This window comes from Lupinus angustifolius, chromosome LG15 (genome assembly GCF_001865875.1).
Source record: "Lupinus angustifolius cultivar Tanjil chromosome LG15, LupAngTanjil_v1.0, whole genome shotgun sequence".
Lineage (NCBI taxonomy): Eukaryota > Viridiplantae > Streptophyta > Magnoliopsida > Fabales > Fabaceae > Lupinus > Lupinus angustifolius.
The window spans coordinates 12,810,703-12,837,528 of NC_032023.1; the positions used below are offsets into that span (position 1 = coordinate 12,810,703).

The following is a 26,826-nucleotide window of genomic DNA, read 5'->3' on the forward strand; positions in this document are numbered from 1 at the left end:
TACAATTAAAACTAATTTAGTAATGAAAATTTTAAAAAACACACATAACTGAACTAGAGTAAAAAATTCAAATATTTCATTTTCATATAAATCGTATGTTGTATTTAAGAAATTCATTTGTTATCTTACTATGTAATTTTGTTTATAGGTCTTCATTGTTGAAAAATATATTTATATAGTAGTTGAATCTCAATAGTCAAGATAAAACAAATAACTTAATAAAACACTATATGACTAACAATGATTTAGAAATTTTCAAACATGAATGACAACTAATGACTCCAAGAAAAAATGTTCAAATTGACATTTTAAACTAATCTTTTGTTGCTCATTAAAATTCATAAGATAAAATTTTTGGACAAAAAAATACATATATATCAACATTAAATGACATATAAGCATCCTTAGAATATATATTACGAATACATACATAATCTTTTTATCAAGTGTAAATCATTACGCACTCAAATCAAGCATATTACTATAAGCAATATCATCATCTGTATGTTAAGAGCTTGATTCATCACGTATAATTTTTAGAATAACCATACAAGTTACACAATATTTATTTATCAAGCTACAAATTAGAGAAATATTTAAATTTCAAAGAGTTTTTGTATAAAGACATCATTTAGGTACAGGTAAAGAGAATATATTTCTTATTCCAAAAAGGGGTGTCACTCTATGTATCATCTTTTATAATTTAAAAATTTAATAATTAATTATTTTTCTGGTCAACCACAACAAGTGACACTTAAAATAACATACTTTGTAGGACAAAAAATATATTTCATAAGATAAGAACGTAAAAAACATTTTAAAATACTCAGGGGGCAGCTGCCCCCACCTGCCCCTTAAATCATCCGCTCATGTATATATATATTATGAGCAATAAATTTACATAATTTTTTAGTAGTTCATCATGCATATTAGAAAATATTTTACACTATATATCATAACCTCCACTTTTATTCGGGATGAGACCCACTATATTAAACAATAATTGCCCGAGTTTATTCAAGTAATTAAGTGTAACTTTAAATTATCTAAACGTCAACATCTACGAACACAAAACTCATATAGGGAACATTAAAAAAAGATCACTTTACTTATTTAACCCCTCAACTATGAACTTAAATCATTTGTCTCCAATCGTATCTCACACTCCTTATCTCAAACTAATCAGAATGCTACTTTTTATTACTTTTGTTTTTTAAAATTTCATTTTATTCACATATCAATATATAATTAACTTAGGACAAAGAATAAGACATTGTTCAAGATAGATAATCTACCTTGCTCAACTATTCCATCTAGAAATAATGGAACAAATGAATACTCCACGTGGTTAGTAGTTGACTATGAGAAAGCCAATGTTTTAAGCTTCGTTATGGTTCTCATGTCCCTATTCAATAGTATTCCACAAAATAATATAAAATATTGATTTAATTTCTTCTAACTTTTTTCCAATTAAATAATATATTTTTATTGGTTTGGGACACTAATGGAAACAGAAGAACTCCATCCCATAATCCATGGTAGTGAGACCTCTCTCTAAAGGTTAGTATCATTGTATATACTCATTTTTCATCCATTGGAAAAGTAAAACATAAATTTAATATATATTGTATTATATTTTCTTAAGCAATAAAAATGAATGAATACATGAATTGATACACATCTTGTGTTCAAAATATGTGCATCACTTTCATTGGGCCAACATTGTTTATGTAATTATTGTCTCTATAGTTTCACAATTTAGGGAAATTACTCCATATAAATTTTGGTGAATTTAGTTCTTTTGGTCATTTCCAACATAATGATGCTAATATGGTTGACGATAAGACACATGTCACAATGAAGAAGTCACTCTGAAATTTACATTTAATTTCTTATTCTAAAATATAATTAAAATTCAAGAATAATTAAAAATGACTTCAAATATAATTAGAATTCAAAAATAATTAATGTCTAAAACACGTTTACAAATTACAACACACACTATATAAAAACCATGTGTGTGTAAGTAATCATACTCTTCACTCTCCTTTGCTATCTAATCCTAAATATTCATCTACTCCAAAAAAAATTATTGCCTAGAAAGTTGAAATAAACTCAGTTGGGCAATTAGAGGATAGAATAAACCAAGTTGAATTTTCAATTAGGTCTTCAACTCAACGTGATAAAACAATCAGAAGACTCCAACAAATAATTGAGATGGGAAATTTAGTATTAATGATCAGAGGTCATTAGAAGTATACGTTGACATTACATCATAATTGAACTTATAAGAATAAAAATATTACCAAAGTTTTGAAAATCTCGTTTTATAAATATTCTCATTTCATATTTATTTTAACTCTAATAATATATTTCATCTTGTGAATTAATACTTTCATCTTAATACCAAGTTTTTAACAAAATTACAATAATTTTCTTATTGAAAATTCTAATTGTTACATTACAACCCGTCAGCCCATAATTATGTAATCAACTCAAACAATATCACGACTAAATAAAGTAAAATGTTAAATATCACAGTTAAATAAAGTAGCACTTTTTGGTACATGGTTAAATAAAGTAGCACTTTTTTGGTACATAGTTAAATAAAGTAGTACAATTTCTTTTAGATGGAAAACTTGAATGCTAGAGTTGGGATTTAGGAACATGGGTAGCAATACATGGGGAATATATATTATTGTTTGTTATATTATCTCATGCCAATAAAAATATATATATCATTTAAAAAGTTTAAATTTTTATTATTATTGATTCATTATGGTTGGTGAATGAGAACATACATCTCCTAAACAAATCATATTCATATAGTACTAATAGAAAAGAGAGCTTTGACTCCGACATCATCATATCCGGAGCACTAATATTCTATAATAATCCAATAACAGTGATTCACCATTTGCAATCAATATCTTTAAGCATGTTCTGTCTCTCTAATCTCTCCCCTTTTCGTCTAAGTTATGGAATGGAGCATATTTACTGTCTCGCAATTTATGTCATTCCATATGTTATGAGCTTATTATAGTTAGAAAAATATTTAATAATTAAATTTTAACTTAAACTGACTAATCACAAGCTCATGACATATGGAGTGATACAAACTCTAAGACAGTAGATGGGTACCCATTATGGAGCCTGTTTCTTCCCATTCCTTTATTATTATATGCAACACTAACTAGATTTTATATAAATAATATTTGCTTTAAAGTGGGTGCTGAGAATCTCTGGGAAGTGCCCAAGGCCATTAAATCACTTTTGACTTGTAAATTGGTATTTTATTATAGTAGGAACACTATTTTATTATACACATTTATTGATAAAATGGAAACATCTTATTCAGTTGTGTCTGTCAAATCCATTTTTGACTAAACACAGGACCATTCCAGCTACAAAATCAGTGCTACAACCAATTAAAGCAAACAGAAACAATTTCAAACAAGAATACTGGCTAATGTGTTTAACTTCCCCACTTTAGTAATTAGTACTTTATAACATGATTGTTTATACTTTATAGTATCTAAAATTACCTAAATACTGGATTAATATGTTCTAATTCAGTTATTGGTTTAGCCATGATTAAAAGGATTTTGGATCTAAATTTATATCTCTCACTTAACAAGATCTCGATAGAGTATATATATGTAACATTATCCTACAAGCGAATAAATTGTTTACAAAATTTAAACAAATGACAACAACCTTACCCTTTTATACATGTATTACACATTATTTAATATTTATATAAAAATATACCTTATTTCAGGATATAGGTATAACTTATTTTCACATTTTTGTGTGTGCCTAAAGTCAAATTATGTCATGTAACTCATGTGATGAGTTGATTTCTTTTTTCCATTACATAAAATAAAAGGGTCTTGCATGTGCTCCTAGCTAGTTGAATTCTTCAACTACAACCAACCTAAATAACTTTCATAACTCAAATTACAAGATGCAATTAACATTTTAAAGCATTCCTCTTATTAGTCACTACCAAACATGAGGGCAAGGAAAAGGGGAGAGGGGAAACAAAAAAAAGATTGCCAGAATCACTATTACATTTCCCCCTTGCTTGTGCTCTTTCACAAACCTCATACATAGCATATAAATATCATCATTCCTTCACATGCAAAAGGTAAAAATCTGTCCAAACAATAAGTGAGACACCAAAAGAAACAAACTGAAATATGAAATATCAGCAATTGAGCAACAATATTCAAAGGGGTCCCAAAATGAAACCCGGTGAAAAAGAATCTGGCATCCTAGGGGTAGCAGCAGCATATATAGAAATCTTAAAAACAAGCTAGAAACTAATTTCAACAATTAATAAAACCGGATTCTTCGTCGCCGGATAACCCATTGCCTATCATCTTAGTCATGGAAAAATGCAAGTTATCTTATCCCAACTCCTCTTGTCCTTCTGAGGGGCATCTTATAAGCTCCAATATGTTAACTACCTCTCCCATGTCAGGCCTATTAGATGGAACTTGTGAAGTGCATATCAACCCAAGCTTCATTACAGGAATAGCCTCCTCGGCTGGGAACTTCCCTTGGAGCTTCTCATCAATACATTCCTCAACCCTGCCTTCCTCCAAAGCTCCTCTCACCATGTCACAAAGTACCACTACATCATCCTCCATATACTCAACAGGCCGCTTCCCCGTGACAATCTCTAAAACCAAAACTCCGAACCCATAAATATCACATTTCTCGGTAATTTTCACTGTTTTGCAGGCAAATTCTGGTGCCATGTAGCCAAGTGCGCTTTGAATTTTGCTGCTCAAGACGTATCGGTCAAGCATTGGTAACAGCCTTGCTAGACCATAGTCCCCTACTTTAGGTTCACCATAGCTATCAATGAGGACATTGGTTGACTTAATGTTGTAGTGAATAACGTTTGAGTGGTGCAAGTGAGCCAATGCCTTTGCAGTCCCGAGAATCACATTAAACCTCTCGTTCCATGAGAGGAAGTTTCCACCCGATCCTTCATGAAGATGCTTATACAGACTACCACCGGAGACATACTCATATATGAGGAGCTGCAGTGATGGAGTCCAATAATAACCTTCAAGTTCCACAAGATTTTGATGTCTGACTTTTCCTAATTTCTTCACCTCTCTTTCAAAATCCTCTTGAGACTTGACAAGGCTTGATACAGTGAGTTTCTTTATAGCTACAGAACGCCCATCTCTAAGAACAGTTTGGTACACTGCCCCAAACCCTCCACGCCCAAGTTCACAATCTTTATTAAGCAAAGCATGTGCTCCGGAACTGAACTCAGGTTCACCTGAAAACATGACAAGCTTGCCAGAGTTGGCATCTGTAGTTGGGGATTGGCTGAAATCATCCCCTGCAGAAAAGGTGAGGGCAGCGGCAGATCTCTCAGCAGAGGATCGAACACGAAGATTGAGAACAGTGATGCCAATGACACCAATTACAATGACAGCAGCTGCGCCAATAGCAATGAGCGCGGAAATGCTGAGAATGATTCTTTTGTGACCTAAAGTTGGAGGCAGTGAACCTGAGCCAGAGTCAGTAGTAGTGTTGGGATTTAGAACAATAGGCTTTGGGAGGACGGCAGGGCAAGATTTGTTCACTGCAGCGCCACAAAGAGATGGATTGCCAGCAACAGACGAAGTTGGGATGGTATTAAAGAAGCCGCCACCAGGCAGTTCACCTTGAATGTTGTTGTGAGATAAATTAAAGGAATGGAGATTAGGAAGGTTGGCCAACTGCTTAGGCAGGTTTCCAGTAAGGCTGTTCAATGATAAGTCCACATTTTGCAAGTTCGTAAGTTTAGCAAGCGCTGCAGGTATCGGCCCGCTCAGTCTGTTCTGGGATAAAACCCTACAAAATGTAACCAAAAAAGGGGGAAGGGGTGAATCAGAGCCGATATAAAACAATACAAAGGTGGCATCTTACTGTATTTTAAAAACTTATAAACAGGACAAAAAAGGCTAGATGGTAGCACCTATTATGGAAAAAGTAGCAATGCAGGACACTGCATAAACTTAAAGATATTGTGCATTTTTATAACAAATTAACAATACCTTATATCAAACTAAGTCAAGGTTTAATCTTTTAGTTGCCTTATTACAATAAGGAACTCTACTCAGTAGAAATGGAATAATGGAGAGCACCAAGAAAATTCTCCATCAGGGGCATGTCAATGTTAACCCTGAACAAAACATGCTTTGTTCAGTTTAAGTGTATCTAAGTAAATTAAGGCAAGTTAAACACATTTGCACCAAATATACTACATGGAGATTAGCTGATTCCAATAAGAACAACTACAACAATAGCTTTGGATCTCGTGCTCATTTGGTAGATAAGCAGAGAGACTGGCATGCTTTGTTGCATGACCCTTCTTTTGCTTAGCTTCTGGTTTTTCTTTTATTCCTATGAGGATTTCTTATCCTCCTGTAATATTCTCCCTCCTTTTTCTAATACTCCGTTTTTTATCTAAAAACACTATCGAAAATAGCTTTTCCCCACTAGGTGTAGAAATGATACTCAAATAAAATCAATTAAATAATGCAAAATCAAACTACCTACTCTAGATATAAGCATATGTATAAAATGCCAAAATACAACATGAGGCAGGGAAATGGAACTTACAATGTGGATAATGAGGAGCAGTTCTCAATTGACGATGGAATTTTCCCGACAAGAGAGTTCCTTTCCAATCTCAGTTCCTTCAACGACATGGCTCCTCCTATTTCCGAAGGTATGAGTCCGCTTAAGTTATTACAACTCAAATCAAGACCCTCTAATGTTTTTAATTCACCAATTGCAGCTGGTATAGGCCCTCCAAGAGAGTTATTTGATAAATTCAAAAAATGCAAGCTGCTTAAACCTGCAATAGCATATGTGATTTCACCGGAAAATGTGTTGTCAGATAAATCCAAAACTTGAATACTTTGAATCGTAACTTCAGCCAACGAATAGAAAGTGCTTTTCATGACACCAGTCGGTTTGTTTTCTGATACTAAAACTTTATCCACGTCTGACTTGAAAATCCATGACGGAAGAGCTCCAGACATTGAATTCTGACTAACATCCAATGCCAAAAGGTTTGTCAAATTCACCATCGACTCTGGCAGATTACCAGTGAGACCATTTGCAGAAAAATTTAACATCTTCAAGGAAGAAAGGTTTCCTATAGAATCCGGCACCTGACCAGAAAATCCGTTCCGGGATAAGTCCAATGTCTGAAGGCCTTCCATTTCTCCAATCCACTCGGGAATCTCTCCTGAGAAAGAATTTCCACTCAAACTGAGGTAACTACACAATGTAAGTTCCTTCAAATCCTCAGGTATGCTACCAGAAAGAGAATTATCACTGAAATCAATAGACCTCAAAAGCAAGCAACTTCCAAACCCAGCTGGAACCTCTCCTGAAAACTGATTCTTTGCTAAACTAATGCTTCTCAAATTCTTCATTGCATCAACCCCTTTTGGAATCTCACCCTCCAACAAGTTACCAGACAAATCCAGTGACCTGAGTCCACTCGAAGTCCAAATCCCCGAAGGAACAGACCCCGAAAACATGTTAAACGAAAGGTCAATAGAAGCAAGAGCTGAACATGAACCCAAACTAGGTGGAATCTTCCCGGAAAACTTGTTCCTAGCAAGAGAAACAATCCTGAGGGACCCACATTGTTTGAAAAACTCATCAGGAACTTCCCCTGAAAGATTATTATCACTCAAATCAATAACACGAAGGTTATCAATTCGAGCAATGTTTGGGCTAATGCCTCCAGTAAGATTATTTCTCGAAAGAGAAAGCTTTCTTAGAAACTGCAACCTTAACAAACCTCTACCAATCTTTCCATTTAGAAAGAACCCATCAAGGTTAAGCTCAGTGACCCTATTGGATCTAGGGTTGCACTTAACACCAACCCAATTACCACCACACGCGCTCTCGTCGTCTTCGTTCCATGACGCGAGCTTTCCATTGGAATCTTGTAAGTCAGCTTTGAACACAATAAGCCCCAAAACGTCGTCGTTCAGAGACGGGTTCACTGCAGTTGCAGCAACCACTAGAACAAAAAGCAAAAATAACAAGCAGAAAAAAATAGTTCTCATGTTTGAAAATGCAAGCATTTTTCTAACTCTGCATACCCATATGAAATTGAGTTCAGAAAAACAACACAAGAGGGTAAAAGACTCCGAATTTACTGAGTAAAAACGAAACGGTTGAAACTTAGAAACCCAACTTCAAAGTTAGCTCATTCTAGAACCGAACAAAAAAAGGGTTATTTAGTTGCAACGGTTAGATTTGAAGGTGGAACGAATCAGAGAACAGAGTTTAGAAAAAGAGGAGACAATGGCATTGGGAAATGGAGAAAAAGTAGCCAAAATAGCAAGAGTAAAGTGAAGTGTAAACTGAACCCTAGAAACCAAGGAAGTGCTTTTTTTGTTTCTGGGAGCTTTTAATGTGAAATGAGGAAAAAACAGTTAACGGTAAAAACTGGCGACGGTGACCGGAAATTACTCGCCGGAGCTGAAAACGGTGTACAGTGATTCTCTCTCCTCTTTCTCTCTCTAGAAGAGTTTGTGTCTCTCTCACTTAGGACATTGACATAAGTAATGTTGAGTCTTTATTAACGGCATATATGGGTCCAGGCTGGTAGATGGGGAATAAATTATGACTATGACACGTGGCAAGTCGCATGAGGATTGAAGGGTCATACACATAAGTGTGAGAAAGACTTGTATCGATACAGAAATCTTAACGATATATTAAAATTATAATTAAAATATAATTTTAAATAGTAACACCGAACAAAAATAAATCATTTGTTTTCAAATATGACTTAGGGTTATGTGTTATTTTTTCATGTGGATTGCTTACCTGGAAATTCTAGGTTTCATGATTACCCCTTCCATTTTTTGAATAATTACTTTTTAGCTATTGATTAATGATTAATTGAAGGTTTGAACTTTAAAGACCGCAAATTGCCTGTGACTTCAATTTTCAACTTGGAAATCATTGGTGGAAGACAGGGATATTTTTTTGTTTTTTTCTTTATCTTATTGTGAACTTTAATCTCAGTTAGTATTATTTTTTAAGAAAAAATTCCTTCCACGTGATTGCATGAGTAAGTCTTCTTTTTAGAATGTAACCTTTACTTAATTAGTTCAATTTTGGGAAAACAAAAGTTTAGTGTAGCTCAATTTTAAAAACTTCATAATAACAATTTATTGCCTTTTGAAAAATTGTAATTTTTCTTTTTTGGGTAAACTGTGAAGCATTTTCTATATGATTATAAGCATTGTTATTATGACAACTCAAATATGGGATTTTACCAAAGTTCAATAAATGCATTAAAGCTTGAGTGAATAAAATATGTTTTTCAAAAATTAATGAGATGACATTTTTATTGGTAAAACTTTTAAAACTAAAATATGTTTTTCAAGTATATGAAGAGGATTCTAACTCAACATTTGGAATGAAGTATTGGATTATACCCAATAAAAGAACAGAACAAGTCTTTTGTCTTATGAACTATATTATTTCATGTATCACTTGATATGATTGATTGAAAATATATATTCTAAGTTAAAAATTTAATAATTAAGTGTTTTTTGATCAATTACATCAAATAACATATGAGATAACACAATCTATGGGACCATAAGTGGTACTAAAAAACCGTTTGGTTCCATTTACTCATTTGTGCTGCCTTTTTTGGTGATGAGCCTTCAATTCTATCTATTATTAATACCATATATGCATGATTTCATCATGTTAAGGAATGGAGATGACATGGAAAACAAGGTAGAAAGAGGCCTAAACTTATAGCTTGTATTATTATATTTTCTTATTGCCCCCTAAGTGACAAAATTAGGGTCTTGGACTACAGCATTAACGCATATAGATTTCTTTGAATTCAAAGAATAAATCAAATTCATTTGAAGCAATTCATTTGGTTGAGTATAATGAACTTTGCTGCCTTTTGAAGACATGGCATAACGGAAATCAAATACTATTTTCAATTCATGAGAAAGATCCATCTTAACTAATCAGGGTTAATATACACCATAAGTCTATGACAAGCATAGTATATAAATTCTATTATATTTTGATTCATTTTATAAATAAAACCAAACATAACATTTGATTAAAAGCAAGATATTGTTTTGTTCACATCTAAATTTCTTTGGTAATAACATCAAGTAGTTTATGTAATAAAAAGTAAGTTATATATTATATTTAGTAAATGATCTTATTTCAATAAATTGTCATCTAATAAGACTACATTTGACAAGTTATTTGAGGTAAAATGAAACTATAGACTTATTATGTTACCAATATCAACTAATTTTATCACATAGTTTCAAATTTGATAAGCTAACACATTATTTTTAAAATTCTAGCTTATAATTTTGTATATGTGGAGGATGACGAGATAATATCATTTATCATACTATTCTTGTCAATCTTTGTGTAATCTGTGATTGATTAAAAAACATTAATTTATAATCTATATAACATATTTTAAATATATATTTTCCAAAAACAAGGAATAACACATACTATATGATATCATCATAGTACAAAACTAAGAATAATCTGTAATTTTGTGAGGAAGTGTTGTATAGGAAAAGGGAAAGTAGTGCATTTATACTTTGAAGACTTTAGAGGGAAAGTTGGTTGCAATGAAGACCGTCCAGTGCATGAAAGAAAAGGAAAAGCAATAAAGTTAAGTAGGTGGCTGTGGTGGGTGGAGCAATTAAAGAAAAAAAGAAGACGGTGGAAGATGAATGGTGTCTGGAGTAATGCAATCTAGGAGTGTGCAGAAATATAAAGGGAACATATAATGTGATATTTATGTACAATCAATATATAAATTTATATGTAAGTAATATATCATTCATTTGTATCACTTATATTTAAATATTAATAATAATCAAATATAAATAATACAATAATAATATAGCAAATAATACAATGTGAGTATATACATTCTTCATTTAGCAAATGCAGGGGTCCCCGACTCTTTCTCCCCCAATAAAGCACTGTAGTTTCTGAACATCCAAATTTTCAGAATAGTTTCTTAACTGAAATGGAGTTTGGGTTTAATACTTGCTAAACTTAACCCAACATTGTGAAAGTGTTGTTTTATTTAACCTTAGCACACTTTTGAAGGGGTCGTATTATTCACTATAATAAATACTACTCATATATATTCAGACACATCATCACCTTACTTGTACATTTTCTAGTGCAATTAATTATATAAATGGTTTCAACTTGTTTTCTACATATATAGTTACACTTACCACCACATAGCTGCACAAACTCAATGAAATGCGTAGCTAAATGAAATAGAATATAAAGATTTATATAATCAGTGTATTATCTGTATTACTTTTTTTCGAAAGTGAAAGAAAATTAAAATTGGTTTATGAGACTTTACGAATTTAGTCATATTTGATGGAAGTTTTGTTCGAAGAGGTGAATGAAAAGATAAAGTATTATGAATCAGGAAAAGTAGAGTAAAGCGTATACATGGTAGGGTACACATCTTCCCATTCTTGTTTCGTCCTCACCCAATAGAAAGTCATCTTTAATTAAAAAATTATAAAGGACGAAATTTTCTTATATATGCACACAACCTCGGTTAAAAGTAATTGGTTTGTTGAAATTAAGATAAACAATCAAATAATGAAATTTAATTTAAATTTACTAGGACCTTTTACTTTTAACTGTATTTTTTGTTTCTAATAATTATATTGCAATACTTTATGGGTTGTCCTAAGTCTTATAAATTGACTAAATGATAAGACCATTATTAAAAGAAACTCAATATATTTTTGATAAAAAACATATTGACCAAGATAATCAGATCATATTCAAATACAATATATAAATAATCAGAGAGAAACAATGTATATATTGAGAATGTATTGTTATTGCATCATTCACCATTTATTTTCCAATGATTATTTATCTTAAATAAAAGTAATATAAATGAATGATTGATAAAACAATGACTGTATATAAATCTTTAAAATGTCAGTGTATAAATATTATACTCAAATAATTATTAAATGTATTTTGTTTAAACTAATAAATAAACATGTTAGAAATTCATAGTTTCTAATTAAGGTGGATATAATATGTTTAATAATTAATACAGTTATATTGATTATTTATTTTGGGTTACAAAACAAGTGATCTAATTTATGACAACCTAAAAGATTTCTGAAATTGATAACATATATGAGCTTAATGAGTGGATACCTAAACGGTTGGCCTACAAGGGATAATGAAAACTCTAGTTAACACATAATGAATGATTATAGTCCGCCAGATACCAAATCGCAAATAGTTTTCACTTCTCCCCTTTGAAAGAGAAAACGAAGGTCCCAAAAAGAATTAAAGATTTGGTCGAGGAAGACCATCATACCAAAACTTTCTCAAAAGATATATCAATAGAATAGATCAGAGAACATGAATTCAAGATCCTAGGATTGATATTCATAATCATAAAGAAATATCTAAACTAAAGATAGAACAACTTCTACTAAAAAAATTATTCCAATTTTCCAAATTTAAAACCTACATCAAAACCACATTAGGTTTTGCACTGTGCAGAGGAAGCCCGTGACTTGTCCATTTAGAGGCAGCAGTAGCAACAGCACCCATCTCTTTGTTGTATTTATGCATGCTCTTGCACTGTGCATGCCACTATATATCTTATGGCGCTAGCTGTGTTTGACTCATATGATTCTATCTCAACCCTTTTGAGGCTTATTCCTCAACCAACAGAATAAGACACTAAACTTAATTCTATACTTCATAGACTTTGTTCAGATGGTCCTGCCATGAGAGCAGGTAGTACTCATCATGTGCATTTATAGTTCTAACAACTAGTGTTCTTCACCTTTGGTTTTATATTGCACGCTTAAATTATGACATGGATAATGAATACCACATTTGTAGAATGGTTTTTCTTTTATTTCTTAATCTTTATTATCACGGTTAATTCTAAAAAAGTATAATCATTTGGATCAACTCCACCACTTTTTACCTTCTATATAACATATAGTAATATGGGTACTCTCACTTGTTAATCTGTTTTAAAAAGTTTCAAACTATAAGTTTGACTTTTTCATAACTTCTAAAGATCTGCTATATTATATACGATTAAAATATGAAATAATGTCTATATTTAAATGTACTATTTTAATTAAGCTTATCAAATTTTAATAATTAAATTATACTTTTTATACATTTTTATTTTAAAATTACCTAATATAATAATATAAATATTATTATATAAAGCTTGGTCTTTTATTCTTAGTATTACTTATATTTTGACATGTTAGGTTTAATAAACATAAAGTCTAATCTGTTAAGTTATCTTTAACCTAATTTATTTCCGCAGTTGTCAGAAATTGGAATAAAAGTGGGATACATGGAGACAAAATTGGTAAGAATGTCAAAGCAATAAAAGATGATGAAGAAAGGGCCAAGCAGTAAATGTCAAGAGTCTGGTGCCGTTAGGGCCCTTTAATGCATTTGCGACTTTCAAAATCAAAGTGGAAGAGAATCTCACAGCCTTGTCTATTCTTGCACTTGCAGGCTTTACAGTGTTGCAATTTCTCCTAAAATCTTTCGTACGGAGTATATATTCATCTCCCATTATTATTTTCATCTATCATAATTAAAACCAATAATTGATTACTTTTACTTTTTTTATTAATGAAAATAATTTATTCTTAATTTTAATGTTTGATTAGTATCTCTGTTTCGGATTGAATTGATGACTTCCTAATCAAATTTTTTTTATATGATAGATGGTATATCCACTTAAAATTCTTTTCAAAATGACGAGATGAAGATATAAATTATGACTTCGTAGGTGAATTATTTTAAATTATGACTATAAGATTTAAATCCTAGTTTCATATATAAATTCATATGAGATACAATTTATTTTACTATGATCAATCATTTGTGAGTAACGGTTTCCTTTAATGTTTGATACTTCCCTTTGAATTGCTTGTAGTTTAGTTTCATTTAGGAGAAAAATGCAAAAGGAAAAGAAAGAAAAAAGTGGTGGGAAAATGAATTTTAAGCATTGGTTGGTAAGACAAAATCATGAAAGGTAATAAAATAAAAAAATGTTTTCAATAGATAATTATACTCATGTTAACAATAATAAGTTGAGGGGTAGAAGTTTTGGAATCTTTGTAAGAATCAATTTTTTAGTTATAATCAAATAACTCGTGTTTCTTTTCTACATAAAAGTATTTATTTTGAGGAAAGATTCTAAATAAATGCTCTCTTATGTTATATGATGTCTTATCTTACTTCACTTTCCCTCCTCTTTTCTACAAATGAGAAATAAAATTTATTGAGGTTGAAAGTTCTTGCTTGAATTCTTCTACATAGATTGAGACAAATCAACATGTTTGTTTATGGTGGACATCAAAATATGTGGTCACATTAAGAGAATAAAAGGACCACTTGATTGTTTATGGCATTTTCCTTTTGTTTTTTAAAGTTCATACGAAAGTCAGTATGTGTCGTATTTTTTTGTATTACTATTTATATTTTCTTACTCAAGAACTAATCTCTTTCAAAGTTTGTGATTGTATTTCCCAACAAGTATTATTTATGAGAATCGAACTTGTGACTTTTTTATTATCCTGAGATCTAATAGAGCATTACAATATTAAACCATCACCTTAAAGAAAAAGTCTCATTTAGCAAATACTTCATATTAGTATTAAGGGCAACTTTGTAAATTAAAAAATATTAGTCTCTACTCAATGTGATAATTGGAATGAAAAAATTTCAATGAAACAAACCATTAGTACAATTTGGTTGCTTTGAAAATGGAGAAATAGTGTCATGTTTATGAATGGCTTTTGTGTAGACTTATTCACTATGCTATGGGTAGCTCCTCTTCTTGAGCTGTGTAATTTGTAATAGTTGTCTGCTTAGAATCTTCCTTTAATCCTTCCTAGTTTGTTTTCTTACTTTCAAATATAGCAAACTCATATTCTGTGTAACATAATTTTTGGAATTGATAGTTTTCATGTTTGATTAGGGATCTTTGAAATATTTTATTTTATCATATCATATTAAAGTAGCTTAATTTTATCCTATAAAAACACTTTATAGTTTTTATAATTTTTTATTAGCTTATTTCATAAGTTTGTCAAAAAAAACTATGGAATAAGCTAAAAATAAATAAAATAAAATTGAAAAGAACTGAAATGATAAACAGTTATTGAATTTAAAAATTAGCTAAATTATTTACTAAATAAAACATATCTATTTTTTAACTATAATATTTATACATTGTTAAAATAAAAAATTATTTATAATTAATACACCATTCACTTAGTATTTTTATATTTAATAGTCAATAATAATAATTATAAATAATAGATGATATTTTCATAATATAAAAAACTTTTACAGCTTTCCGTGCAAATATATTTTTTCACTATTTTTAAACTTATATATATTTATTACCAAATATTTTTTATATATATGGGTACTTATTGGGTCAGACGACCATACCGGTAGGCCTAATAGCCCAATGACAAAATCAAGTTACTTAACACGACAGCGTTTAACACACAAACGAAACAAATAACAAAATGAATAAGGGAATCACCCAAATCTAATCCCTTACAAGTGTTGAAGTAATTTAAGAACAGTGTGGACGAATTTGTAGCAGTAACTAACCAAAATCGCCACACAATCATTTCATTCATCAAGATATAGAAAAGATGGGTGCTCCTGACAGAAGAACCAGAAATCAATCGATAGCGTTAGCACTTACCAAGCACCTTTCATTGGATCCTGTAACTACTCTACTTTGATTTTTTAAAATCTAACTAGAAATCTTGTATTAGCTCAGTTATCTATTTCAATGTGATAAATAATTAAATAAATATATCTCATGCAAATTATTATCACGCCTCTTTCATGCAGAATGTTATTCCAGCTGGTAGTTTAGATGGTGATGTTAAGAGTCTTTACTTAAATATCACGGCGGCGTCTGGAAATGAGGACAGTTACTATAATGAGGAGGTAATTGACTTTTCATCAATTTGCTATAACCATTTTTCGACTTTTCGCGGATTAAGGCGAATAGGGGAAACTTTTTGTGAACATCTGAAATAGGACAGTTGTATAGACACTACTTATGTGAGTGTTAATGAGTATTGAGCCATTGAGGTATCTCGTATATTTCGCATTAGAGTAGATACAATGTTGGATTGTTCATAAATGTTAGTGTGAGACTGTGAGTGTTGCTTGGATGTTGATTTTAGTTGTACAAATAAATCAATTGTGTATGTTGTATAGCCCTTGATCCATTGGTAATTAATTATCGGTTTCAGGAATTAATAGTCAAATGCTCTAACATTGGAACCTAAACTGAGTGTTTTGTACGATAATTGATTTGCTTCCTAGAATTTACATGCTTTGCACTTTTTCTATGAATTATTATGATTTGTATGTTCTTCATATTTAGGTGTTGAATTGGGTAGCATTTGCAGAAGCTTTCCCTGTAGCCCTTGAAGCATCCTTTGAGGATTTGAAGAAATTAAATGAGGAACTGGCTGGAAAGTCTGTGCTTCTCGGCAATGGATTAAAGCCCTCTGCAGCTGATGTTATAGTGTTTTCAGTGATTCATTCTTCCCTGGTATGTTATATTGGTCAGATATGAATTTTCTTTAATATATGTTGTTCTCTCTTGTTTGGTCAGGATTTGTGCATCTAACATATATCAATGTTTGTAATATTTTCAATTTGTTTTGAGGATATATCTTGAAATAGTGTTTGAGTAATGTTATCTTCCTTAATCTTCCTTTGTACTAAGGAAATGTGCAGTTATATTTTTAATATCAGAACATAACCCATTTGAATGATGAGTTGAACAATCATCCAACTTTTCAGTTTTAACAATACTTTTTTGGTTGCTTATTGCCAGATCAATCTTCCAGTTGTGAACAAGGAAAAACTGCCACATATATTGAGATGGACAGATTACATCCAGGTAATGCTACACTTAAGTGTTCTAATTGCTTATGTTCATAGCTGTATATGTGTGAGCAACTACTTTACATTGCAAGAAAGATATACATGATATTTTCCTGTGATTGGTGAGTATTCCACAGTAAACTTTTAGTTATATTCAGGACCTGTCAATTATAGTAATTTTGTTGCCTATGGTCCAGATGAAGTGTGATTTTTTATTTTTATGCCATTTGTACATAAAATGCCAAAGATGGAAAGCTAATTATCTTTTGACGTAGTACTTGAAGTACATCACTGCACCTTGATACTAAGAATTGGGTGAGGCCTTCTTGTGATGTTATAGGAAAATATAAAAGATTATCGTTTCTGCAACACTTATTTAGTTTCACAATGGGCACCATAAATATGTACCTAAGTCCTGCTAGAATTTATGGCAGGAGACTTATCGTAAATCATTTAATAATTGGGTGCCCTTTTGTGTTTTTTATTGGCTTTGCATCATAAATAGAAGTGTTTGCATTTTCACACTTCCAACATCGTTCCAGCAGGGAGTTTAATAATCTAGGACCTCAATGCTTCCCTTTGGAGTGGTTGCGAATTGCGATTACATATCCAAGCTTATTTCTTCACAATTATTTAAACTTTATGTAGATTGAAATCTTTCAGCATTCATTTGTAATATCCTCTGATTTGGTGCACTGTTGTCTGCTTGTGATGAGTTTTCATAAAATTACGTTAATTTCAATTGCGCTCTTACCTTTATAGAAAAACAATTTATTAATTGTTCTGATCATGTGCTATGCTTTCATCAGCACAAGGAAAACTTTGTAGGTTCATTTGAAGAAATATTGTTGCAGAAATCCGAGTTTGAGCCTCCAGTGAGACATCTATCCTTTATTACTTAGTGCTTTCTTTATAGACTTACCAAAGGTAATTCTCAAGGCATTTAGATGGAGTCAATTTTGACACATTGATTTGTGAACATTTCTAGAAAATGTAGTAAAGATCATGCTTGGATACATCTAATGTATGTAACCTTTCCGTTTTTTTATTCCAAATGTTCATTATTGAATTGAGTATCAAGTAACTGGAAAGGTTATTTTTCGACCTATTCGGATAAAAGTCATTAATTTTTTTGAGGACTGAACATGTAATTTAACTGGCAAAAGTATCTTAATTATCTTCATGACGATAACAATACAAAAACCACGAAGCTTGTATGAAGTTTTATATTTGCTTGAATTATGCCATATAATCCAACTTGGTGCCAAATTCCTGAAGTATATATAGCCTTCGTCTTTCGGTTTGCCAATGCTACTGGCTACAGTTATAAGATCTGAAACAGTGTAAACAGAAAACCTGGAATCTTCATTTCAACTTAATGGCCTTTGCTTTATAGGAGAATGAGAGTATTATTAAAGAATTGTGAAAGCCATTCTGTGTCTGTTAATAACTTGTCTTCAGAAGTTCTGTTATGCACCCTAAGGCATGCAAATGGAGATTTGTGAAGTCTATTTGTTTAGTGTTTTTTCTCTCTTCATTTTGTTTGCAGGTAACAAAACCTGTTGGAGCTGTGGAAGCTGATTTAAAAACAAACAAGACTGAACAAAGCATAAAGAGTGCAAGCAAGTCAGAAGAAGACATTAGCAAGGATAAAAACAAAGCTGAGGTAAGTCAATTTCTTTCTTTTTCACAATGATTAAGGATAATTTAACTCATAGTATGCCTATTTGTTTCAACCACGGATAACCTGGACATGGGATATAAGTTATAACAGTTCGGTTATGATCTATGGTAATGACAAAAATCCTAATTTGGAGTACAATTGTTGGGTAGTTAATGTTGTACATGTTGGGTAGATAAGTGTTACATATGCATCCATCTTGATCCAGATGTATAACAAAATCTTATATTTGAAAACTGGACATCTTATTTCAAATTACACATTAATTTTATTTAAAAAAAGACTGCATTTATAAGAGCAGTAAATTGATTTTATATACTAATTTAGTTATATGTTGACGATTGTTGAAAATTGGAAGTGCTGGTAGGCAGTTTCTTCATTTGCCGATACATATTTCTATGAGAGATGATAGTGTCTGTTTAGAGGTTATGTTACTATAGACATAGAGGACATGGTGTTAGAAGTACCTATTTGTGCTACAAACTCCTTGTATTTATGTAAATGCATCTTATAGAGTTGCTTTAGTATGACATTTCATTCCATTTACTTTTAGAACATTCAGGGAAAGTCAACAGGAGACAAAGAACCTAATAAGGCGAAAGCAAAACCTGCTGACAAAGAATCTAACAAAGGGAAGGCAAAACCTGCTGAAAAAGTGCCCAACAAAGACAACGATGTTAGTGTCAGTTTGCTTAATATTCAGGTTGGATTAATTCGCAAAGCATGGAAGCATCCATCTGCAGATAGGTCCTCTGGCAAACTTACTGGAAAGACCTTTCATAATTCAACAGAATGTTAAATTGACAGCAATATGATTGATACTTATGCACGTTGATATGTTTGAATTTTGTTTACATAAACTTTAATATAAATGAGCTTAAATGATACAGTTTACTCGTTGAGGAGATAGATGTTGGAGAAGCCAAATTGCGGCAGGTTGTTAGTGGGTTGGCAAAGTACTGCAGTCCTGATGAATTGACGGTAATCTAACTACCTAACCTTGTGTGTAATGATTGGTTTGGCTATACTCATTTTGAATTGTGATTAACTCTAATGGTCTTGCTGTTTGGTTTTCTTGTTAGAACCGTCGTGTTGCACTTATTACAAATGTCAAACCAGGAAAACTACGGGATGTGGTGTCTGAAGGACTGGTATTTGTTTTATTTTATAGTGCCTGTACTTATTTCATGAGTTATATTGCTTTGCAGTCTTTATTTGGTGATGGTTAAGAAATCTCAAGGGTTGTGGACATATACTTGGCTCCTCTGTCCAGGTCTTATGTGCTTCTAATGAAGGTCCTACCCTTGTGGAGCCTTTGCTCCCTCCAGAAGCAGCTAAAATCGGAGAGCGCATTTCATTTTCAGGGTAAGTTGTTCCAAACATCTCAGGTCAGAGAGTCAGACACACATATGATATATCACTATTTCATCCTAGGGCCGTTTGTGTAAAGCTTTCTTCAACAAAGGGATTATTTTGATACAAAACAGCAGAAGCTTCAAAACAGCTTTTTTTAGAACCTATATTTTCCGGTTTATCTAAAAGCCACTTTTTCCAAAATCACTTTTGTAGAATAACATTTTTTAAGCCTAAGCAAAACAGGCTTTAATGTCTTAGCTTGTAGCTCAGATGTGCATAGTTTGTCATTAGTCTGGGTGTATTAAACATGGCTACTTCCATTCTTATTTTTAATTATATTCATACTATTAAAGGGTATCCCCCATCTTGCTGTCTAACTTTAGTGTCTAAAAAACCACCCTGGCTAATTACTCACTTGAAAATATAAATATAAATTACATATATAAATCATTTAAAGATTTAAAGATAAAACCAACAAGGTTGGTCTAGTTGATAAGGAATTGGAAGATAGCTAAAAAAATAGATTTTGGGAGGATACTTGTGTTGGTGATGTCCTTTTCTCATTACTCTTTCCTCCTCTTTTTTACTATCTACTGTTCACAATTCTCCCCTGGACCTTTACAGTGTACATGAGATTCTGTACGATCCTGGAACTTTTTAGGAACCCATATGATAGAGAAGCTATTGAACTCCAGTCCCTTTTGGCCTTACATGAATCTACTTCCCTTTCCTTGATTCTGCCTATGTTTCTTCTTGCGAGTCGTTTCTCACACACTCTCCCACAAGGGATAGGTTTTCATTATTCAACTATGTAGCCCTTCATAGAAAGTACTTATCAGATTTTAGTTTGTAGCACTGTTTTAATGGTGCTTTGCATATAATTTTCTTGAGATAATTAGTTTCACACATTATTTCATTCGTCTGATTTAGGGTTGATGGAAAGCCAGAAGATGTACTTAACCCAAAAAAGAAACAGTTGGAGAAGATTACACCGGTATTAGTATTACTTCTACACTTATCAGTTTGCCATTCTTAAAACTTGAGGGAATGACGTGTGTATACTTGAATTTATGATATGTGTATAATTGAATTTATGATGTGTGTATAATTGAATTTATGATGTGTGTATAATTGAATTTATGATGTTCAGAAGCTCATGTGTATTTTGTGTATGCAGCATCTTTTCACTGATGACAAGGGTGTAGCCACATTCAAGGGAATACCATTTATGACCTCTGGTGGACCTTGTACATCATCCATTCCCAGAGCAACTATTAAATGAAGATATGGCAGATCTATCCACTCAGATTGTTGGTACCACAAAATATTTTAAGTTTTGAACGTGAACAAAATTAACTATGGTTTGTAAGTTTTGTGTTGCAGTTAGGGTTTGGTGGTGTTAATTTCTGGAAGTGTAATTTTGAATCCAATGACTAGAGTTAATACTGTAATAACTCTCTTCCTTGTAAGAACAATGAAAGACCGTTGTTTTACAACCAACCGAACAAACATTTTTAATGTATCACAGGACATGCAACCCCTTTCTATCAATCTATTGAGTGTGTTACCTTTAAACTTAAACTAGTAGGAGATGTATTCGCACGGCTGATAATGTGTATTGCATGAATTTGATTAAAGAGTGATAACTTGTTAATGAAAATGTTATTAAGGATTACTTACAAAAATATTGTTTGTAATATTCCATTGTTGATGTAAAAATGTTGAGACTATGAAATGGTATTGAACCTGTAATATTAAAATAATAAAAAATGTTATGAAAATTTGAAGGAATTTAGTTGCAAATAACATGATGTTTGTTAACACGAGAATGTGAATAAAGATTACCTATTAAACTTTGCTTTGTATATATTTGATTGTTGATGTAAAATTGTTGTACATTGAGATGATATTGAATCTGTTATTTAAAAAAATGTAGTAGTTAGAAATAAATATTTGAAACACAATGTAAAATAAGTTGTAGAATATTATTACAGATTCTGGAAAACTTTTTTATAAACGACATTTGTCGTTATCTTCAGTGGTTTATCATCATTGTCATGTATCAATATCTTTAATCCATTTTTGCTTTGTACTCTTGAAACAACTATATACAATTGACCATGACTACATACTGGTCTAGGCAAATACAATCATGTGCTCTCTAGTGATTGTCCTTGCGATTTGTTGATTGTCATAACATATGATACAATTATAGGGAACTGTCTTCGGATAAGCATGAAAGACCATGGAGATTGGGATGGTGACATTGATAACCTAGGAATGTAAGTGATATTTTCAATATTTTTTCCAGACATTATTTTTGCCTCAAGTGCATGATTATTGATCTTCGTAACCACCAACCTTGTACCATTACATAACCCTTCAAACTGATCTAAATTCCTTAACAACATAATCAAGGTGCCTACTTTTAGCTTGATCTTATGATTTGGAAGACCTGATGTTAAAAGTGAATTTATAAATTCATGAGTTAATATGTGGAATGCTTCATTATCATTAGCATCAGACATATCAACTTCATCTGAACTCAAGTATTCTTTTTCACCGCCTATAAGTATACATTAGAATAGTTATTACTATAAATATAGTAAATGTAATACATTTAACATAATGTGTATGTCAAATAAAATTGAATGCTTTACCTGGAATTTTCATCAAAACATATTCATTGATTTGATCAACAATCTCAATTGTTGATACAAATATTGCTCTACATTAAAGAAATTGTACATCCTTGTAATGGTCTTGTAAGTTTGGGTAGGTGCTAGAGACCATGGCATCAATTGAGTTATCATAATCTACAATCAGAAGTTCGTCTGGGATATCAATTTTAGCACAACCATCATTAGGCTCATATAATTTTCCATTTCGCATCTTTAGTATCCACTCAGAGAATTACTTGATATCTAATTCATTGTCATGATTTTGTAAACGCATGTTCTTTGTAAAACTGTACATTGATGCCAAAGATATGATACATTAATTGTTGCATGCACAATATCTGAACGACAACCTCTTGGAACCACTGATAGTATTTGTCTAAAATCACCTCCAAAAATTACAACCTTTCCTCCAAACAAAACTGAGTCATTTGTTATTCCCATAATGTCGCAAAGACTTTTATCAAGTGCTTCGAAGCAAAACTTATGTGTCATTGAAGCTTCATCCCATATAATTAACTTTGTTTGTTTCGACAATTCTGCAAGTTCAGTTCCTTGATGAATGTTGCAAACAAATTTATCAAAAGTTGGTACTGGAATTTTGAATTTAGAATGTGTCGTCCTACTCCCAGATAATATTGTTATACCACTTGAAGCCACAGTCAATACAATATGCTTTTGAGATCTCAATGCGTAAGTTAGAGTTCGCCACATGTGCGTTTTTCCAGTTCCTCCATAACAATATAAAAAAAACATGCGACCTTGTTGACGGTTAACAACTTGCATTATAGTTTGGAATGTCTTATATTGTTCTTCTGCATAATATGAAATGAGTATGTCAACATTCATCTTATTAATAGATATACTAATTAGGACTAACATTAAATAAAGAATTTTGTAAGAAATTGGAAGTACCCGTTAAAGAGTTGAAAATAGTATGAAAGCTTCTCTTTAATTCATCTGTATCATAATTAAGCTCTTAATATATTAATCTATTGCCTAATTGACTTGTTACGTACCCATTTGGGTATGAAATTGAAGGATAGTCCTTCAAACTCCTTCGATTTCCTTAAAGTAGTTTTTCAATCTCCAATAAAGTTAGATTTTGTAGTTGCTCATCCGTAAGCACCAACCCTATAAGGTATAAAATGTATTATATAATATAATATAATATATTTAAATAAAAGAAAATTTTAATAATACAATGTAATATAATTGTTGGATACCTTGATTATTGGATATATTTCTTTGATTGTAAAGAATTCCATCAAATACCCATTGTCACGTGTTCTGCCAAACATGATTTGGCCTATTCATAGATGTCGATAAAAGCATTGTGACAAATAATTTCCTCAAGTAGAAACCAGAACCCCAATCATTTGCTTCTCTTAGAGCTTGAATGTATTCTCTATCATCCTTAAGTAAGCCACATGCAAAGCATGCATCCTTGAATGTTTCATATCAAATATTTGAAACAATTCTAATATCTTCATAACATGTTGGTCCTTTAACATCTGTCAACATCATCCTAAGATAGTACAACTCACTAGTGCATGGAGAAACCCAAATTAATCTTCCAATTGTATAACCTGATTTTCTTGGCTTCCAAAACCTAGTTTTCTTGACATAAACAAATTTTGACACATACTGAGCATAAGCCAATGTTATACCTTTTTGAATATATTTTTTTAGCTTCCATCCAAGATGTAAACATAGATTCTGATACAATTGATCTTGAAAGAATATTGTCAATATCCTCGTGATCATTAAAGTAAACAAGTTGTTCACTTGGAAGATGAAAGTATAATTGTTCAACAAATGGTACTCATGAATTGGAAATTTAAAAATTCTCCAACATGTTTCTGATGGTGATACATATCTACAATCAAAATATTGTTTAACCTCATCAATGTTAATGGGAGCCTGTGATGCATCATCGTCTGTTGGTTCAATAACAACCATTATCCTATCATACCCTTTGTTTATATACTTGAATAAGTACTTGATAGAGGTACTTTGGTTACACCACTCCATATTAATGCGAGCTTGGTACTTGATAAATAGTTGCGGGTTGTAAGGGGCAACATAGTGATTGTCAAGAGAGATGCGATTTTTTAACAATGTTTTCATTATCTCTTCTCATATATGATATCCCTCTCCATCAACAATTGTAGATTGTTGATTTTTTTTGTTTGAAAAATACCGAGAACACTTACCATCTTTCATACATGGAGAAGACATATTGCAAGAACCACATGAACCATGAATCATATGTGACTTCACGAAGTTTTACAATTCAGGATCATGTTGCTGATTTGGAATCTCAGCAGAGATAATTCTATCAATGTCATTTGGAGATGAATATTTGTTAGAAGGATGCAAAAAAAATAAGCAAGTGCACATGTGGTAAACATCTCTTCTGAAATTCAATGATGTACACATCTAAAACATTAAATCATAAATGAATAATAAGTATCCAAAATTACTTATATACTAACATATATGAGATAATGGTAAATGTATTGTCAAATATATACTTATACGCCATTACTTTACCCAAGACATGACTTTTCTGTATATCTTGAAGCAACCATTCAAACTTCATTTTGAACACTCTTGATATTATGTTTGGTCTATGATGCGGCTTCAAACCCAAAGGATTAACAAATCTTAGAATTTCAGGCCAATTAGGATTGCATATCATTGTTAGAAACAAATCAAGAAATCCCAATGAACTACACATAACCATCCCATCAAAGTATAATTGATTCATATACCTACGACTACCAACAAAGGTTGAAGGTAATATGACTCTTTTTCCAATATTTGATCCTTCACTTTGGTCATTTGTTTGACACTGATTCAAATTTCTGTATTTATCAACCCTTAACTTTGACTAATTTCTTTTGATAAAAGATAGCCATTCAGACTCTAACATAGTATAAGCATCAACTAAAAACGGATGAAAAAGTCTTCTTGACCTCAACAAAGTTTGAGCCACATTCTTCCTTGTTTGTAATATAAAGGATATCCATTCTCTCACTATTAGACGATTTCTTTTCTTACTTTGAGAATCAGCTCTAGCTCTATGACAAACATCATGTCTGTAACAATCCTCCTCAAATGGAAACAACAATGGATATTGAAAAGCTAATTAGCTTGCATGTAATTCATCAATTCTCTTTAAATGACCAGTTTGTGTCTCCATAATTACATCTCTTTGTGATGTTGAATCAATATCTCCAACTATTAAAGCAGCCACTTCAGAAACCGTTGGTAAGTTATTTACTCCTCCCCATTATTTTCATCCAACATTTGTGACAATTGGCAAACTACTTGGGAATCAACCTTGTTGTTTCTATATTAATCAATTGAACAAAAATCAATAAGATTGTTAACAATAGAAAAAATATGACATTACTATCCAGGTAATATTACTATCTACCTTACTATCCAGGTAAGATTGTTAATATTATTATGACATTACTATTTTGAATTTCATTTTCTGTAACATAAATGTAAAGTTGGGTAAACTTTGGGCCTTGTCCAGGCATCGGCAACATGCTACCAATACGATGTCATGATTGTCCTTGTATCATAATAGTTGGAGGATCTCTACCATTATTGGTTGATCTATCAAATTTTGCTCTTGCGGATGTGAAGGCAAACATCATGTTGTATATACGAATATTGTTTTGATAATTTAGACTATCACGAGAGTGCATATCAAAAAGGAGATGTTGAAGGATTGGAGGATGTGTTTCCAATAAGGGTATTTGTACTTTACCATCACCACAACAATGTTCATATTTAGGTGTTGTAGCGTTTTTATGTTTACGCTTTCACTCTTCATACCACATGCATGCTCCATAATCATCACATTCAATAACATGATCACCAATATCGGAATAAACTAAACAAACAATTTTAAAATTAGTGCCTATATTGATGTACTATAAATTAAAATTTAAAATGTATAGTAAATAACCTTGATGTTTTTGAAACATTGAGGTCGTATGGGAATTATCAAATTGATCTTCATCCTCCGAAGTGTATTCAATGTTAACATCGTCTAAA

At 31.7% G+C, this 26,826-nt stretch overlaps 2 protein-coding genes across 2 annotated transcripts; one reads left to right on the plus strand and one right to left on the minus strand.

Annotated features, from left to right (window-relative positions):
* On the minus strand, nt 4,114-8,572 carry LOC109328074 (probable LRR receptor-like serine/threonine-protein kinase IRK). The gene is made up of 2 exons (XM_019561334.1): nt 6,634-8,572; nt 4,114-5,862 (listed from the first exon to the last, which is right to left on the minus strand). The coding sequence occupies exons 1-2, from the start codon at nt 8,118-8,120 to the stop codon at nt 4,413-4,415; spliced, it is 2,937 nt and encodes a 978-aa protein (XP_019416879.1). The 5' UTR covers nt 8,121-8,572; the 3' UTR covers nt 4,114-4,412.
* Nucleotides 15,647-21,593, plus strand: LOC109328075 (aminoacyl tRNA synthase complex-interacting multifunctional protein 1-like). Its single transcript, XM_019561335.1, has 12 exons — nt 15,647-15,851; nt 15,982-16,080; nt 16,526-16,696; nt 16,985-17,050; nt 17,844-17,909; nt 18,584-18,700; nt 19,269-19,462; nt 19,606-19,696; nt 19,798-19,866; nt 19,989-20,080; nt 21,002-21,065; nt 21,249-21,593. Exons 1-12 carry the CDS (start codon nt 15,777-15,779, stop codon nt 21,351-21,353), a joined length of 1,209 nt encoding a protein of 402 aa, XP_019416880.1. The 5' UTR covers nt 15,647-15,776; the 3' UTR covers nt 21,354-21,593.

Coding starts and splice junctions, on each gene's coding strand:
- LOC109328075 (XM_019561335.1), top strand. CDS start 15,777: ATGGGTGCTCCTGACAGAAGAACCAGAAATCAATCGATAGCGTTAGCA. Junction 15,852..15,981: donor AGCACCTTTCATTGGATCCT/GTAACTACTCTA, acceptor TCTTTCATGCAG/AATGTTATTCCAGCTGGTAG. Junction 16,697..16,984: donor CAGTGATTCATTCTTCCCTG/GTATGTTATATT, acceptor GCTTATTGCCAG/ATCAATCTTCCAGTTGTGAA.
- LOC109328074 (XM_019561334.1), bottom strand. CDS start 8,120: ATGCTTGCATTTTCAAACATGAGAACTATTTTTTTCTGCTTGTTATTT. Junction 5,863..6,633: donor TGCTCCTCATTATCCACATT/GTAAGTTCCATT, acceptor TACATTTTGTAG/GGTTTTATCCCAGAACAGAC.